We start from the raw sequence: 19,171 nt of genomic DNA, 5'->3' as shown, positions 1-19,171 counted from the left end.
CAAAACAAAACAAAACAAAACAAAACAAAACAAAACAAAACAAAACACCTCAGCTAACATCATACTTAATGGTGAAAGACTGAAAAATTTCCACGTAAGATCAGGAACACGACCAGGATGTTCACCCGCCATCGCTTCTAGTCAACATTGTACTAGAGGTTCTAGACAGAGCATTTAGACTGTTGGGAATGTAAAGTAGTAAAGCGGCATTAGAAAAGAGTCCAGCAGTTTTTCAAAGGGTTAAACACAGAGTAATGATATGACCCAGCAATTCCATTCCTAGGTGTATACCCAAGAGACTGAAAACATGAAGTCCACATAAAAAATTGTATACAAATGTTCACTGTGGCATTATTCATAACAGCCAGAAGCGGAAACAATGCAAATACCCATCAACTGATGAGCGATTTTAAAAAATGTGAAATACCCACCCAGTGGAATGTTATTCAGCTATAAAAAGGGATGAAATGCTGACACTTGTTATACACAGATGAAATACGAATAAACATAATGCTAAGTGAAAGGCCAGACACAAAAGGCCACACAGTCTAGGATTCCATTTATTTATTTATGTATTTATTTAAGTTTAATTTATTTTGGGGGAGACGGAGAGAGAGAGGCAGAAAGAGGCGAGAAAGAGAGTCCCACCAGGCTTGGTACTGTCATTGCAGAGCCCGACGTGGGGCTCAATCCCGTGAATCGTGAGATCATGACCTGAGCTGAAATCAAGAGCTGGACACTTAACCAAAACTAAGCCGTCCATGTGCCCCTATGATTTCATTTAAATAAAATGTCCAGAATGAACACATTCATAGAGACAAAGTAGATTTGTGATTGTCGGGGTCTGGGTGGGTGGGGAGTGACTGCTTAATGAATACAGGGTTTCCTTTTGGGGTGATGAAATGTTCTGGAATTAATGTTAACGGCTGTACCAAAACTTGTGAATATAATAAAAACCACTGAATTGCACAATTTAAAAGGATGAATTTTATGGCACCTGAATTACATCTTAAAACACACACACACACACACACACACACACACACAGATATGTTTATATACTGAGACAAAGTAAGGTATATTCCAAGTATGCAAGTATAATTTAATATTTAATCTACTTATATAATTGATACAAAGGCTAAAAAAGAAAACTTATATGATTATTACAGTGGATGGTAAAAAGACGGTTGGCAAAATTTAACTTAAAAAAAAAAGTTTATTCTCAAGCAGGCTCTGTGCTATCAGCATAGAGCCTGATGTAGGGCTCGAACTCTTGAACCATGAGATCATGACCTGAGTTGAAATCAAGAGCTGGAGGCTTAACACTTTGAGCCACTCAGGCACCCCAAAATTTAACTTCTTAATAAAAATTATTTAAAAAATAAGAATAAAAGAATATTTCAACATAATGAAGACAGCCAAATCCAAATACAGTAATAAAACAAGATATATTCCTAAAAATCAGGAAGGAGGCAAGGATGTCAATTGCCTCCAGTGCTTAACACTGTTCTGGAAGTTCTAGTTAATATATTAAGATAATTCCTACCCCACTTTCCAACAAACAAATATTGCAACAGAAAAGACAAAAGAATCATAATTTGCATATGATTTATGAAAAAGTATATCACTAGAAAAACAGAATTAAAGTATAGCAGGATGACAAATAAGTGAAAAAAAAAGCCTTGGCATGTTATCACCAGAGACCAGATTTGAAAATATAAAAGAAAAAGACTGAATTCAGTCCTTCTACAAATATTTACTAAATGTTTTTTGTGAGCCAGTCACTGTTCTAAGTGTTAAGGATACACCAACAAACAAGAGGCAAAAATCCCTGCCCTCAAGGGGGAAAATAAAACAGCAAATAACTCTAATAAATAAGTAAATTATTTAGTATGTAAGAATATGAAAAAAGAGCTGTACAAAATGAGTCAAGGACAGGGTTGTAATTGTCAACAGGATGGTTTAAAATCTCTCATTGGAAGAGGCAGGCCCGAACAGACTGGAGGGGGTCTGGGTGATGCCCGGAGGAGGGAGCCGGGACAGAGCCCCTGAGGCAGCACTGTGACCCGAGTGTAAGGAACAGGGAGGAGGCTGGGGCTGGGCTAGATCAAGGAAGGGAGGAGGCTGGTCGACCCTCTATGTTAACGGGATGACTGTTGCCCTTGCTGTACCGCTGAAAAGAGACTTTCAGAGGGCAGGGGTGGAGAGGGAGAGCAGCTAGAAATCTACTAGAACAGTAAAGAGACAATAGAGGTATAGACAAGGATGGGGTATAGACAAGGATGGTGGCGGTGGAAGGGTTTGCAACCTGCTTGTACTCTGAAGTTGGAACGAACGGGGTTGGCCAGCACACTAGGTATGGGGAGTAAAAAAAACTGTTAAGTCAAGGATGATGCCAAGGTTCTTATTCTGAGCAACTAAAATTCAGTTTATAAAAGCATCAGCAACAGCAAATGACACCCAGTCATTTTTTTAAGAAGTGTGGTTCCTTTAGGAAGAAAACCTCAAAACTCTACTAGACAGAAAAAAAAATAGAAACATTCCATATTTCTGGCTGGAATGTTTCAATGTTGGTAAAAGCGTCATTTCTCCTCGTATTAATTTACAATTTAATTCACTTCAAACTAAAATTCCATTGAGATTTCTCTTGAAATTCATTCAACGTATTGCTAAAGTCAATCTAGAAAAACAACTAAGTGAAAATGGTTAAGAATACTTATTCTATGCTTTTTATTAAAAATTTTTTAATGTTCATTTATTTTTGAGACAGAGGGAGACAGAGCGCAAGTGGGGATGGGGCAGAGAGAGAAGGAGACACAGAATCTGAAGCAGGCTCCAGGCTCTGAGCTGGCAGCACAGAGCCCGATGTGGGGCTCGAACTCACGGAGTGCATGACCGGAGCCAAAGTCAGCGGCCCAAACGAATGAACCACCCAGGCGCCCCCAAAATACTTATTCTTAATAAAAAGATTACTTCTGAGAAACTTGCTCTTCTCTGCCTAAAATGCTTTCCCCACAATATCCACAGGGCTCTCTCTCCTTCAGATCTCTGAGTTCAAATGCTGTCCTACGAGAGAGGCTTTCCCCGAACACTCACTATACGACACAGCAAGACCCTTGCTTCCTCTGTACCACTGCCCTCACTCCCTATCCCCTTCGACCTCTGGGTCACATTCTGCACTATAAACTCCGCCTGGAGTAGAGGATGTGTCCGATAAATAGCTGTTCAATGAATGGACGAATAAACATCCATTACCAGAGATAAACCACACAATATGCTGGAATGGTTTAGAATACAGGCTGTGGAGCCCAGTATCAGGTTTATCATTTACTGTAATTGGGCAATTTTTAAGATATTTAAAATCTTTCTCAAGTTCAGAAAGTTTTTTCACATGTAAAGACAGGGGGCGGGGGTCATGAACATCAACAGCACAGGGTTATTGTGATGGTATATAAGAAGAAATGGCATACAAGCTCTCAACAATTAATGCTAAGACTTTCATTTAATTCTTCTTCCTTAAAATAAGCCCACTTAAATCAGTTCCCTCAAAATTTCTGTCCCCTACCCTCTTGCACTGTTGGTGGGAATGCAAACTGGTGCAGCCACTCTGGAAAAGTGTGGAGGTTCCTCAAAAAATTAAAAATAGAATTACCCTATAACCCAACAATAGCTGGGTCCCCAGCACTAGTAGGAATTTATCCAAAGGATACAGGAGTGCTGATTCATAAGGGCACATGCACCCCAATGTTTATAGCAGTGCTATCAACAATAGCCAAATTATGGGAACAGCCCAAATGTCCACCAACTGATGAATGAATAAAGATGTGGTGTATATATACACAATGGAATACTACTTGGCAATGAGAAAGAATGAAATTCTGCCATTTGCAACAACGTGGATGGAACTGGAAGGTATTATGCTAAGTGAAATAAGCCAGTCAGAAAAAGGTATCATATGTTTTCACTCATACATGGAATTCAAGAAACTTGACAGAATACCATAGTGGAAGGGAAGGAAAAAATAAGTTACAGAGAGGGAGGCAAACCATAAGAGACTCTTAGATACAAACTGAGGACTGATGGGGGTCAGGGGCTGAGGGGGTGTGGAAAATGGGTGATGGGCATTGAGGAGGGCACTTGTTGGGATGAGCACTGGACGTTGTATGTAAGTGATGAATCATGGGAATCTACTCCTGAGGCCAAGACTACCCTGTGTACACTCTATGTTAGCTAACATGACAATAAATTATTTTAAAAAAATTTGTCCCCTAACTCTAGTTGTAAAAACTATCAGAGGACAGAAGAAAGTAGTATTTGTTTAGGTTCAACCATGTGTTAGGTACCTTTAAATAAGTTCTCTCAGTAACTTTGTGGGGGTAGATAACACTAATTCCACTTTAGAGAAGAAGAGGCTAAGGGAGATTAGGCAATTTGCCCAAGGTCACACAGGTAAGTGGCAGAGCATCATCTGAACCCGTATGTCCTTAGCTCCAGAGCACATGCTCTTTCTGCTCTCCTATACTTCCTATTTCTTCTTTCGTAGGAGTCCCTTAAATATTTGAAAATTACTATCGCTATGTACATCTTTCCTTCTTTTACAAAACATTCACATCTCTTATTATTTCCTTATATGTCTTTATTTCTAGATCCCTCATGGTCAAGAATTCATTCTAGTTTGTTGAGGCCCCTTAACAAACATGGCATCTTATGTTTGAACTGCATGGGACCACATATACCTGAATTTTTTTCAAAAAATATAGTATCGTAAATATATTTTTTCTTCCTTACGATTTTCCTAACAATATTGTCTTTCTCTAGCTTACTTTATTATAATAAACATATATATGTGCTAATCAACTATTTATGTTATTCATAAGGCCTGTGGTCCACAGTAGGCTATTTGTAGTTAGGTTTTTAGAAAGTCAAAAGTTATACCTGGGGGTGCCTGGGTGGCTGAGTCAGTTGAACATCCGACTCCAGGTTTCGGCTCAGGTCACAATCTCACCATTTGTGGGTTTAAGTCCCATGTGGGGCTCCGTGCTGACAGTGCAAAGGCTGCTTGGGATTTGCGCGCGCGCTCTCTCTCTCTCTCTCTCTCTCTCCCTCTCTCTCCCTCTCCCTGTCCCTCCTGTGCTCACACTCTTTCTTTGTCGAAATAAATAAACTTAAAAAAAAAATTTATACTTGGATTTTTGACTGTGGGGGTTGGTGCCCCTAGTCCCTGTCCCCTTGTTGTTCAAGGGTCAACTATAATTATTTTTAAAGGGAACAAAATCTTGCAGACCCCCATAAAATTTTATGATAATGTTCTGAAACATGCACAAAGATAACAATTGTACTCACAACCATATACTATAAAACCACGATTAATTTGTATATCAAGCAGAAATAAAAGGACCTCAATAAAATCCAAATTAATAATATTAATTTGATGTCCTATTGCTTTGTTGAAATTACATCTTGTTTGTCACAACACGAATATGTCTCAGGTTCTAAGGCATGTAGCACCCCTACTTTGCCTTGCGCCGTGTGAGGAGTCCGATTTCACAGCACTTCTCTCTACTTGAACCTTAGTCCATCTTGACATCATTAGGTGACCAAGTAAGATTTGGGAATTAAAGAAAAAAGAGCACCTGGGATAATGTGAGGTCTTTGTTTTGGGGGGTGACTGGCCGGATAGTAATTTTTTACTAAAATAGGAAAACTTGAGGGGCGCCTGGGTGGCTCAGTCGGTTGAGCATCTGACTTTGGCTCAAGACACGATCTCGCAGTTGGTGAGTTTGAGGCCCACATCCGGCTCACTGCTGTCAGTACAGAGTCCACTTCAGATCCTCTGTCCCCCTGTCTCTGCCCTCCCCTGCTCGTTCTCTCTCACTGTCTCCCTCCCTTCCTCAAAAATAAATAAACATTAAAAGAAAGAGAAATACTTAGGTAGGGAGGGATGACTAGATTAGTTCTGACCACGAACTTGTGGTACCAGGGCTATTAGTCAGAAAACGGAGGTGTGGATTTGAGTCAGGGCCTGAAACAGAGGTCTAGAAGATATTATTCTGAAGATGGTGGCTTGAAGTCGAAAAAGACACTACAAAGGCACAGAGAAATAGAAGAACCTTTCAAGAAAAGCAATACATGAGGGAAGCCAAACAAAGGAAGAGCATTTTTTATTTTTATTTTTAATTTTTTTTAATGTTTATTTATTTTTGAGACAGAGAGAGACAGAGCATGAATGGGGGAGGGTCAGAGAGAGAGGGAGACCCAGAATCTGAAACAGGCTCCAGGCTCTGAGCTGTCAGCACAGAGCCCGACGCGGGGCTCGAACTCACGAACCGCGAGATCATGACCTGAGCCAAAGTTGGACGCTTAACCAACTGAGCCACCCAGGTGCCCCTCGGAAGAGTATTTTTTAAAAGGCAGTATTAAATTCCACCGAGGCAAAGTAAGGATGGAGTGCTCTCTGGATCAGCACATCAGGGTGACCTTTGGGGGAGGGGGAAGAATGAGACAGTAAGAGGACCATTTCTGGTCTGAGGAGAAAGAATTCGTCAAGGGGAAGAGGCTGTTTAGGTCAACCCTAGCACCTGTTAGAGCACTTGGGATATAGCAAAGATTCAAAAAATATTTACTGAATGTTGATGAAAGAAGGAAAAGGGAGGAGTCATGCAAGAGGAGGGTCTTAATAAGCAGCACAGGGAAGAGGTGAAGGGGAGGGAAACAATTTTTTAATCATGTTAAACTCCAGGCTGTTTATGTTCAGAATCCTCGAAATGATAAGAAAAAGTTGTTATTGTGCCCATTTTACAGATGAGTCCATCGAGGCCGAAGGGATTAGGTAACCTACGCGAGGTTACTCATCTACTCAGATGTGGCTTCATCTGCCCACAAGACTCTTGCTCTTCTACTTCACCCTGAAAGGGAACACGTGAAACCTGAAAGTAAGAGAATTTGCTGAAAATGAGGGGAAAGAATCTGAGCTGGAAGAGGACAATGAAAGTATCTCGCCACCAGCAAGAAGAACCATGACCAGCACTGGGGGCCCAGATGAAAGCAATCGGGGGCGGGGGGGGGGGGCAGGCCCAGGCTGCAAGTCTTTGTGATTACAGCCAGTTGCTTGCAGGAGACCATTTGCTGGAGCAGAAAAGGCAGGCGAGAAGAATGGCCAGGAAGGGGCTTCTAGAATGAATGTATCAGAGTAAAAAGGGGGAGAGCAGTTCAAGTGATCATGTGGGTTCCTTCATGTAAGAAGGAAGGGAAGCCCAGAGGCAGTGGACAGACCAAGAGGAAATGGGGAGGTCAAAGGCTTCCAGAGTTTACAGTAACACTGAATGAGAAACAATTTTCACGGACAAAGGAGGAGCCCTCGGTCACCGTCACCTCCATTTCACTTCGGCAAACTTCTCCAACTGCCCACTCCTGGTAAACTGCTCTACTTCTGTAATTTGCTCTTGTGACAACAGAAAAACAAGGGACACGTTTGTTCTGGGTTACCTGATCCCTGGGAGTCAAATAATCTTTGCCCCAGACAAGGAACTTATTAAAAACAAACAGTGGAAACCATACTTCATAACTCTAGCAAAGGCTCTGTCTCTTCCCTCCACCTGGCCTCCCACAAGGTAGAACCAGCAGACCACAGCAGTGACAGAGGGACTGAGCTGGACAACAACCAGAGCTCTTGAATACCTGGTATAACATGAAGATTAACCCAATCGTACCCTTTCTGTTCCAAGATAAGTTCCATTTAGTACAGTGGGGTTCTTCTCTCATAGAAGTGTACTCGTTTTGTGTGAGTCAATCAGCCAGATGTGAGATCTAAAACTGTGCTTACTGTATCTTTTCAGAAAGGTATCTTTTACAGAAACTGAAGAATGCCTTACTATCCTCAATACTAGGTTCTCTCTCTACTGAGGCTGCTGTATCTAGTAATAGCAAGAAGTCTCTTTTTGATTAGACAAAGTGATTTAAAAAGGAAATATAGGGGCGCCTGGGTGGCTCAGTAGGTGGGTCGGGTCACGATCTCACGGTTTCTGAGTTCAAGCCCCACATCGGGCTTTGTGCTGACAGTTCAGAGCCTGGAACCTGCTTCAGATTGTGTCTCCCTCTTTCTGCCCCTCCTCGCTCAAGCTGTCTCTCTCAAAAATAAACATACATTTAAAAAAATTAAAGAAAAAGAAATACAGAACCATTAGAAACGTGTTAGTCCCGTGACTTTACACCCACTTCAGAAACTACCACACTGGGCCCCCCCCCCCCAAGTACAAGTCTTCTGGACTTAACAAAGCCCTTCATCCTCAGTCCTGGATAGCCTGATACCTCCAGGCTAGCCTCACAAACTCAAGAAATCCCCAGAGCTTCAATACTATCATCCAGGGAACACCATGTAGTCAAACACTGTTCTGTAGCTGGATAGTTAAGAAATACATGGAGCTTAATACCCTTAAGAAGGCATATATATGAAGCTATAATTAGCGTCAACAAAGTTGTAGATCCATGTGCAGTTTAAAGATTAGAAGGATGATGAGAGTAGAAACACTATATTTATATACCAAGCCTTTTGAGATCAAGGGAAAAACTGGCCTGGATGGTTAAATGACCTAAAATAATGTAACTTTCTTTTCTTACGTCCATGTGATTTTCATGTAAGACTGTGGCTACAGCAGAATAAAAAGCTCAGGACTGCTAACTCGTCTCCAAAATCCATACACACAAGCAAAACTCACACAGATCAATTTCCCTTTGGCCTAACAGACCAGATCAGTGCTTTTTTCAAACTATAGGTAGTGAAAGTGATTTAGTGAGTTACAACCTGATTTTACACAAAATAAAAATATAAAAATATCAGAATGCATCACATATAATATGATTTGGTGAAAACTTTTTTCTGGTGTGTGTATGTATATATATGTGTGTGTATGAAATTAGTATTTATGGGCTATAGTAAAAAAAAAAGGGGGCGGGGCTGAAAGCCATCAGACTAGACTGCATCAGAATCAAGCAACAACGATGACTCACTGCTAAAATCTAAATATTTTCGAAATTATTGACTTAATCCTCACATCACAGTTCGAGGAAGGAAATAAGAACAGTTATATGCCTTGTTTGAAAATAGCTGGTCTCATTTTGAAAGTCAAACAGAGGTCTAGAGGGAATTAATTTTCAATTCACTCAACATATGCTAATTCTAAAAAAAAAAAATGAACCAAGAATCTGTCATACTGCTCCCTGTGAATAAGCATTTCCTCCTAAGTTAAAGATGCCCTTAGCATAAAAGTTCTATTTCAGTGATAAAGAAAAAGGAAGAAGAGATCTAAAGCGATGAATTTATTTTTTGACATTTTTTCCTACATAAAAATTTTCGAATCTTCTGTGACACTCTTTTTTACATTGCTTACCACCTCTGAACCTAACATACCCAGCACTTCTAACAGCTCTCATCTTAAATACATTTTGCAATAAAAACCTAGAAGTTAATGCTATGCTATCAAGAATTTTCCAGTCCCCATGGAGGTAACTTTGTCGTTACCATGGACTCTCCTATACTTTGAAAACCAGATAACCTCCACTTCTGGGTGGCCTTACAGACTATAATCAGACTTAGAGAATCCACTCAGAGCTCGCATTTCAGTGATCTAGTGGACTGAGTAGTTTATTCAGAGGCCTTTTTTGTATGCCACATAGTCCAACTTAGTTTGCCCCCAAATACTGAAACTATTTGGAACCTCTAGAAATGGCCATCATACTCAGGAATCTGAATAAGGGGTAACAATGACAAGTCCCTACAATGGCTAGAGCCTAGAGCTAACTCATGAAGCCACGAGGAAACTACTGAAAGACACCCACCCACCCACAAAAGCATTTGCTGAGACTTTGCTAGGTTTCTAGCACTGTACAGTAAGGAGTTTGGTGTTCCTGGTAGGTGACTGTTGGGTACTACACTAGCAAACACTTCTTTCATGTACATTTTAACACATGATTACTAGGGAAGAAGAAGGGACAGTGAGTAAGAATTTGATAAACACAAATATTTCACTGAATTTCTTTGGTTACAAGTTAGACAGAACAGATACATCATCTATGATCCTTAACTAGCAAACACTATTTCATGCACGTTTCAATATTTGATTCCAAGGAAAAAAGGGAAAGAGAGTAAGAATTATCATCCTCCCTATTTTACAACGAGGTTATAGTAAAAGATGCCCAAACTTGATAAATTGAGACAGTGGTGGAATGAACTATGTTGTCTTTTAACTCTTGGCTTCGTTGTTCTTCCCAATATCGTAGGAAATCTTGTTCAGGTATCTGGAGGATCCTTCTAAAGGCTTGAGCTCACCAATTTTAGATTACTTCATTCTTTTTACCTCTATGTAGCTCTCTGTGACCATACAGCTATTTACCTAACTGCAGCAAATTCCTAGTGGTAAAAAGATATAATAGAAAAATTCACTTACTACCATAGCTGAGAAGCAATTACATATATGAACGGCAGTGAAATAACACAGGAAAATGCTGTTATAGGGATTAAGAATGCAGTAAACTGGCAAAAAGCTACACAGGCTAGTAGTAGTCCTTATGATTTAGCTTCTAGGCTCTACTGAACCGGTAACTCTCGTTATACCTGCTCTTCAAAGTCTATGTGTTCCATCACACATAAAGGTTTTAGAACCTAAAACTAAAGTCAACACTATGCTATTCATTCAGAATGGATTTTAATGGGCTCTGCTTTCTTTATATGCATAACGGATATCCTATTTACTTTTATACTGCCTTGTGTCAAAGGGCTTTCAAAGACACAGACCAGAGAAAAATAATAACAAATGTCACAATAAACGTTTTCTGACTTGAGAGTGCTGGCCTCCCAGTAGCTTATAATACACACACATACATATACATACATATATATATATATACACACACACATACATATACATATACACATATGTAATATATATAATATACATACAGTCTTCTTACACAGTGCCAAATGCTTCTTCAGTTCCTTCACCTCATCTATTTCCACATTTTTTTAAAGTTTATTTTTATTTATTTTCAGAGAGAGCGTGTGTGTGGGAGGGGTAGAGAGAGAAGGGACAGAGAGAATCCCAAGCAGGTTCTGTGCTGTCAGCACAGAGCCCGATGTGGGGATGGATCACAGGACGCTGGGATCATGACCTAAGCCAAAACCAAGAGCCATACACCTAACTGAATGAGCCACCCAGGAGCCCCTGTTATCACATTTCTTATGTTCCTGTGGCATTCTTAATGGTCTAGGATTAACACACTTCACTCAGTGTATAACCTTAGGTGAATTTCTTAAGTCTTGGTTTTCTTATGGGACTATCTACCTTAGAGTAGTGTTATCATATATTCATCCTAATTTGTAATCAAGACATATAAGATACATGATTTGATATGTCATATATGACATATATATTCTGCCTCAATTGTCAACGAGGAAATTAATTCTATTAAATATCTGTACTTATTAGGTTGACAAACATTTTTTAAATTTTAAATCATCTCCTTTTAATGAATACGTGAGAAAACAGGTATTTTCTTATTCTGCTACTGGTTAAGATGGTTAAAACTTTTCTGGAGGGCAATGTGACAATATAAATCCAAAGTTTTAAAACATGCACGTGCCCTTTGACTAAGAAATGTGATTCCCAGATACCAATCCTGAAGAAGTAACTAACGGTTTAGCTAAAAGCATGTGTCTCAGAGTATTATTTTACAGTATAAAAAACTGGAAATAACCTAAATATCAGTATAATAGGAAGTTATATATGGTTATAATTTATAACAAATAGGTCTGTACCATAAATTACCAGATGGCTACTACAGATAATGTTATAGAAATACATTCACTGCCACTGAAAGACATCTAAGATACAGTGTTTAAGTGGGGATAAAAGGTTGCAAAACTGAATGATTATAAAAATTATGTACTTACACATGTAGGTGCATATTCATGATGCTTGTTACTAGGTAGAGGGATATTAATCTTTCTACAATGAACATTATTACTTATGTAATAAAATTTTTTTACAGACATGAGGTATTTATAACATAAAGGTTAATCCATTCTCTTTTTTAAATAGTTAAAGATAGGTTAAATAATTTACAGTATAAGCAGGGGTGCCTGGCTGGCTCAGTCAGGAGTATGTGACTCCTGATCCTGGGGTTGTGAGTTCAAGTGCCTCATTGGGTAGAGATTACTTAAATATAAAATCTTTAAAAATCAGTTCACAGTATGAGCAGGTAGTTTTAGATGCAAGGAACTCTACTGACCTTTAAGGGTTCTCTATAGTCAGTACTCCATTTGTGGTGAAAAAAACAGCATTTTTTTGTTTGTTTTTAATCTCTAATTTGTTACAGATGGGCATTTTTATAAAATACATGAAAGAGTAATTATTAGAAAAATAAAATTAAAGGCATATAAAATACAAGCCTCATTTTAAAAATAAGATTCACAAGGGGTGCCTGGGTGGCTCAGTCACTTAAGCATCTGACTCTTGGTTTTGGTTCAGGTCATGATCTCACAAAGCTGGTAGGTTTAAGTCCTATGTCGGGCTCTGAGCTGACAGTGTAGTGCCTGCTTGGGATTCTGTCTCTCCCTCTCTCTGCCCCTTCCCCGCTTGCACTCTCTTTCTCTCTCAAAACTAAATGAACTTAAAAAAAAAAGTTTCTAAACTTTTACTCTCAATTTCTGCACCTATCTTGTCACTGTCACCTATCCTGGCCACAGACCATACTTCCAGTAGCATGGCTCTAAAGGATAAAAAGCCATTTTGCAATGCACTGACTAACAGCTATCAAGTAGACTAGCTTCTGACTGAGTATCTGGGCAATCTTCTGCAATCGAAGATAACTTTTTCCAATAAAAAGGAACATTTGGGCTCTTCCCCTATTATGTTTACCCTATTTACAAGCCTACAATGTTCTTCTTATGCTAACAGACATTTTCAATAGTCATATATAGTTTTAAACCATCAATCCTTTTCCAAAAGAATCAAATACAATCTCATATAGTAGAAACCTGACTTCAGAGAATTAACATTTTACAAATCACGGGGAAAACAGTAGTCATTAGGGCATTCCAAAGGGGATGTGCCAGAAATACAGATTCACCTGGGTGAAATGGGAGCAATGGAAAATGTACACGTTCGTATTGAGAGTTTAAGCTGCCTATTTGCTCCCAGAGTTAAGCAGAAGAAAAGGAGACAATTTGCCAGGTCCTTGCAACACGAATACAGTCCCTGGGGAAAAGGCTGACTGAATCTGTGTCACTCTACCTGAGGAATGAAACAATGATGGACTCGTTTGGACTCACGCCAAAGAAATGGAAAGTGTAAACATCTTACTTTATGTTGAGATTAAAAAAAGTTTAAGTCTCAAGTGATTCCCTGAAGCGATGTAGCCTGGTCTCCAAAAATAAAGGTTCACAGTTTATTGTCAAAGATAAAAAACGGAAAGTGCAACGGATCAGAAACTAAGGATTCTCAGCCTTTGTATTAATACAAGGCATAGAAACACTAGTTATTTAATTATAATATTTTTAAGTTGCTGCAAATTTAATCTGTTGGTAGAAAAATGAAAAACTATACCTAGGCACAGTGTCTTACACACAGTAGGTGCTCAACAAAAGCTCACTAAGCATTTAGCTCTTCAAGATGTCATAGAATGGTAGGTCAAATGCTGTATTCTTAAGTTTTATCAAGTGAGAGGTTGAGAGCTAGATGAGAAATAAGAGGAGCAATGATTTAATATGAAAGGAACAGAAAGACTCTAATATATAAACAAAAGACAGAGGCAGAAACCAGAACTAAAAAGAAATGTAAAGAAAAAGCTGTGAAGTAGTAAATGAAGTTTCTAAAATAGTCAAAAGGGAACAGGAAGATGCAAATCGGTAGCACTGAAGTCTTACAGGGAAAAAACTTCTCACTGAAAGCCAAGAATGGTGAAATTCAATCCGTGAAGAAGTTTGGAGTATTAGATTCTTTCTCCCCACTTCATACAAAGTAAGCATTTTTAAACTTAGGTATAACATATACAGTCTGGTGCACAAATCTTAAATGGACAGCTTGATATATTTTTACACATGTACACTTCTGGGTACCCACCAGTCAGATCAAGATACAGAACACCTTCAGGGCTTCCTCCTCCACCCACCATGAACTAATCACCACTGATCAATTGTGCCTGTTTTGATCGTCATGGTTAGCATACAGAATGTGCGCTCTGGTGTTGGCTTTCTTCACTCAACCTCAAAATCTTAAAATACATCCATATTTTTGTGGGCATCAGTAGTTTGTTCCTTTTTACTGCTGAGTAGTACTCCACTGCACGAATATACAATTCTGCTGATCCGTTCTCCTGTTGATGGACACCTGGGTTGTTTTCAATCTCCTGCTATTATGGATAAAGCTGCCATATATGAGCATTCTTGTACAAATCTTTTGGTGGACACAAACACTCATTTTTCCTGGATATATGCCTAGACCAGACTGCTAAATTACAACCTAGGCGTGTGTTTAACTACAGATGACCAGGCCAGCTTTCTAAAGTGATCATATCAATTTACTCTAATTACTCCTATAAAGTTTTTAAATTTAAAAAAGTTCTTTCGTTGAAACACAAGAGTTTTGAGACCTTTTTGTTTTGTTTTGTATTTCTATTTTTTAGAGCAGGGGTAACATAGGCAGAGTGCTCATATCTCAGGGAATGTACAAGATGATGGGGGCTGGGGAGGTGTGAGAAGAAAATAGTGCAACTTCTATTTTAGTTTCCTATTCTTTTCCCTAAAAAGTAAGTTTTACTAATATTTAATACATAAGTTGACACTGGTGTCCTTTTTCAGATGGTTGTATTTATTCACTTTGGGCCTACTGTGGTTTACTGCCATTTGAGAGTGCCTGGTTGAGCAAAATTATGGAATATTCACTTCTAACTGAACTCTTGCCAAATGAACAAGTGTCTAAAAGGAGTCCTGTAAGAGTACTAATAACGTAAGCATAAGCAAACAAGGAAATGGCCAAGCTGACAGTTCTGTTATAGAAAATCTCTTTAGATGATAAAAACTGTGACTAGCTAGTCAGATCTCCCATGAAACAGGCAAAAAATAACATTAATATTTTTAAAAATATAAACAATCTATTACTCTTAATATTTTGCTAATAAGCATTTAAAAATTTTTGGGGCGCCTGGGTGGCGCAGTCGGTTAAGCGTCCGACTTCAGCCAGGTCACGATCTTGCGGTCCGTGAGTTCGAGCCCCGCGTCGGGCTCTGGGCTGACGGCTCGGAGCCTGGAGCCTGTTTCCGATGCTGTGTCTCCCTCTCTCTCTGCCCCTCCCCCGTTCATGCTCTGTCTCTCTCTGTCCCAAAAATAAATAAACGTTGAAAAAAATAAATAAATAAATAAATAAAATAAAAATTTTTAACGTTTATTTATTTTTGAGACAGAGAGAGACAGAGCATGAACGGGGAGGGTCAGAGACAGAGAGAGACACAGAATCTGAAACAGGCTCCAGGCTCTGAGCTGTCAGCACAGAAACTGACGCGGGGCCCGAACTCACCAACCGCGAGATCATGACCTGAGCCCAAGTCGGACGCTAATAAGAATTTTAAAACTTTTAAATTATTTTAATTTAATTTTAATTTTAAATTATTTATATCATTTGTCACTCCCTTCAGATTCTCTTGTATTTGTTTCATAATGTACAGAATAGTACAAAGTACATGTATACATAATTTTTTTAAATGTTTATTTATTCATCTTTATTTTTGAGACAGAGACAGAGCATGAGCAGGGGAGAGGAAGAGAGGGAGTCACAGAATCAGAAGCAGGCTCCAGAGCGGTCTGACGCGGGACGCGAACTTGTCAACTGCGAGATCATGACCTGAGGTGAAGTTGGACGCTCAACCGACTGAGCCACCCAGGCGCCCCTATGATTTAAAGTAAGTTTACACAAATTTTTTTTACCAATAGGGTACACAATCAAAAGGGTTCAGAGACTCGTTTTAGTGTATTTTTAATATTAAGCTAGTTAATCCTTGGTTACAAATGAACTTGTAATTTTTAAGTCATATTTAATCAAGTATACTCCATTAGAAACAGCTAGCTGGCTACTGAATGTTAACACATCTGAACTGGGAGGAAGACAGGAATTAACTGGGAAGAGGAAATGAGGGAACTTTCATCGGTACTGATACTATGCTGTATCTTGCAAGAGGTTTGGACTATACCAGCGTACGTATTTGTCAAACTCACTGGTACATTTAAGTATGTTTCAGTTTATGTAAATTTTACCTCAAAAGGCAAAAAAAAAAAAAAAAAAGGATCTAAAAAAAATATTGACCTCTAGTTAACGATAATTCATGCTGAAGTGTCTAGGAGTAAATTATACTGATGTTGGCAACTTACTTTAAAATGCATTAAAATAAGATGGACTGCTATATGGATAGAGGGATGGATATATGAATAACATGATAAAGCAAGTACAGTAAATGCTACTTATAGAATTTGGGTGACGGAGAGAAGGGTGTACGATTCTTTTAACTTTTCTGTGTGTTTGAAATTACTCATGATAAAATGGTGGCAAAAAAGAATCAATCTACTCCTAAGGTGAAAATTAAAAACAGTATAGTGATACAGGCTAGAAATTCAAGCTAGAAATTCAAAAAGGAAAAAAAGGCAGGAACATTCAACCACCACTGCTTGATGCTTTTACATACGTTAAATCCATGAGGGCTGAATTATGTCTATTTCGCAAACTAAAACTTAGAAAGATTACAGAACATGCCTAAGGTCATGAAACCCAGCCCAAAACTGAATCTAACCTGACCATTTTCCTAGATGCCTAAATCCTCCTGGCCCACATTCCTCACAAGGGGCTGCCTAGAACCAAACGTCTTCACTGCAGCACAGAAGCTGGTTCTCCATCCAAGCATGGACCACCTCCGATAGAAAACTCCCTACGGTCTGAACCGAAATCTGTCTCCCCCACATTTTGCCTCCTACGTCTGATCGTCTGATCGCTTGGGGCCATATAGACTTTAATCCCCACATGACTGGTCTTCATAGCAAGCGACAGAATTCAACTAAGTAGAGTTTTTTTCCAGTGGGTCCTTTATAACATCATCTACAAGCTATGACTGGGTGTAAGTGGGGATAATGCCTCACAGAACTGGAGAAGAAATAAAATGAGAACATATATGAAGCATACAGCACAGTAACGAACAGAGTAGGGACTCAAATATCTTTTTCTAACCCTTACCTTCCCTTGGAAATGATAACATGCCACTCACTATAAAATAATACTTTCTTAATTTAAAAAAAGAAAGACTTAGGTCCTTCCCTTAAGTTTATGTTAAATGTGAAGAGACTTAGATTTTTCTTTCCTGTATTTACTATACCTAACAACCCAACTGACTTTGTTTCCTCATTTCACTTTTCATTTTGCCTTGTTTTGGAATTACAAATTCTAGGAATTTTATGTGGATTAGATATACAACTACGACCACTTCTGCAGCACACGTTTTTGTTTCAAAATTACTACAGGTGGCCAACCTATGAAAGCAACTTGTTAAGGAAACTTTAAGTATTTTCTTTTTGACTCTCAGAAGATATTTATCAAAGGTAAGATTAAAGGAAGCCACTGGATTACAAGGAACCGACCAACTGGTGATGATAATCTTTAATTCACTTTTGACCATGTGTATACCAATGAACCCTATAGCTGTTTATTTCTTGATAAATATACTCAGAGATTCCCTAAAGGATGCCTGAAGTCACAAATCTTGCCCCTTTAAGCAGGATGGCACTTCAGTATGAAAAGTAACCAGTTATCCTACCGTGAGGTTGAGGCCAACCTACAGTTCACATGTGGAGAAGAGTGATTTTCACAGCCTAATGGAACCTGAACCTCATTTGAGATCTGAGGTTGTCAGTATTGGAAGGAATCCTACAGATGATCATTTTAGAGTTGCAGAAATGGATATTCAGTTGAAATGATTAGCCCACAAAGACCAAATACCAAGGCCCCCAATTCCTGGCACAGTGTTCTCTCCATTTCACAATCATGTCAAACTAAATACAAAAAAAAGTGATTATAACCATCCATTACTTCAACTTCACTAATTTCAGCCTGGCCACCCGTGATGTCACTTCCTTTTGTGAATGGGTGGGTTTTTTTTTTTTTTTTTCTTTCTTGGTCTAGCTATCTGCACTTTACTGTAATACAACATTTTAGAGCTCACACTCTTATTTATGCCAGTATTTCCCCTCATCTACCTCTGTTCCCCAAAGATACCAACAAGCCTCCAAGATGCCTTGACCCTCCTTTTCACTGTATTTATTTCAAACAACTAACTGCCAAGTATGATCAGAATTAGAAGTAAAACTGATTTATTTTTAAAACACAAAGCACACACGGTAGTGTTGATCTCTTCCCCAAAAGGCCTGCTTAAGAAAAAAAAAAAAAAAAAATCGAATGCTGTGCGTTACACGCAGATGCTTTCTAGAGAAAAGAGCCCGGCGACAGCCTTGCTAGATAGGAAAGAGAGAGCTATTGTGGACTGTAGTGGAAGGCCAAGGAGAAGGTCTGGGATCCGACCTAAAACAAATATGGAGGTGAAAAGGCACGAGGAGCTTCCTGGACCCAGCCGCCGGGCCAAGCGGCGAGCCCCCCTCCCCCGCCCCCCCAGCTCCTCCGGGTGGGCTCGGGAGAACGATGGGCAGCGGGGATGCAAGTACCCCAGGACAATGATGGGGCCCGCGGGGAACCCGGAATCGCGCGCAGGGAAGACTCAACAAGTCTGGATGGCGAAGGATGCGCCGAGGGATGGATGAACGGCTGCCAAGAGGCTCCCGCTGGCCTCGGGACGGCCACGGCCCCTTTCCAGGATCCCCGGCCGCGCGGCGCCCGCCGGCCCGCCGCCAGCCATTTGCATTACGCTCCCCTACGTGCCCCGACGTTCGCCCGGGACCCGGCTTCCCACCCGCGACCCTGCCCGCAGCGATGCCTGCCGCCCAGGCCCGCCGCCCGGCGGCGCGGGCTCCCAAGCCCCGGCGGCGGGCCTGCCCGGGCCGGAGCCGCCTTCGAAAGTGGGCGGAAGGATGGCCGCCCTCGCGGGGAGCGGGCGCGGCCCGGAACCCTCGCCTCCGACCCGGGCACGTCCG

At 40.0% G+C, this 19,171-nt stretch overlaps 1 protein-coding gene across 1 annotated transcript in view; it reads right to left on the bottom strand.

The window, feature by feature from the left end:
- Window positions 1-19,171, bottom strand: part of HDGFL3 (HDGF like 3) — a 74,264-nt gene that overhangs the window by 53,205 nt on the left and 1,888 nt on the right. The window contains exon 2 of the mRNA XM_040493397.1: window positions 18,746-19,151. Coding sequence (XP_040349331.1) covers window positions 18,746-19,151 — 406 coding nt within the window. The remainder of the gene's footprint in view (window positions 1-18,745; window positions 19,152-19,171) is intronic.

The sequence above is a fragment of the Herpailurus yagouaroundi genome, unplaced genomic scaffold, assembly GCF_014898765.1.
Source record: "Herpailurus yagouaroundi ecotype Mexico unplaced genomic scaffold, PumYag 185, whole genome shotgun sequence".
In the NCBI taxonomy this organism is placed as follows: domain Eukaryota; kingdom Metazoa; phylum Chordata; class Mammalia; order Carnivora; family Felidae; genus Herpailurus; species Herpailurus yagouaroundi.
This window is presented reverse-complemented; position numbering and strand designations above follow the sequence as displayed.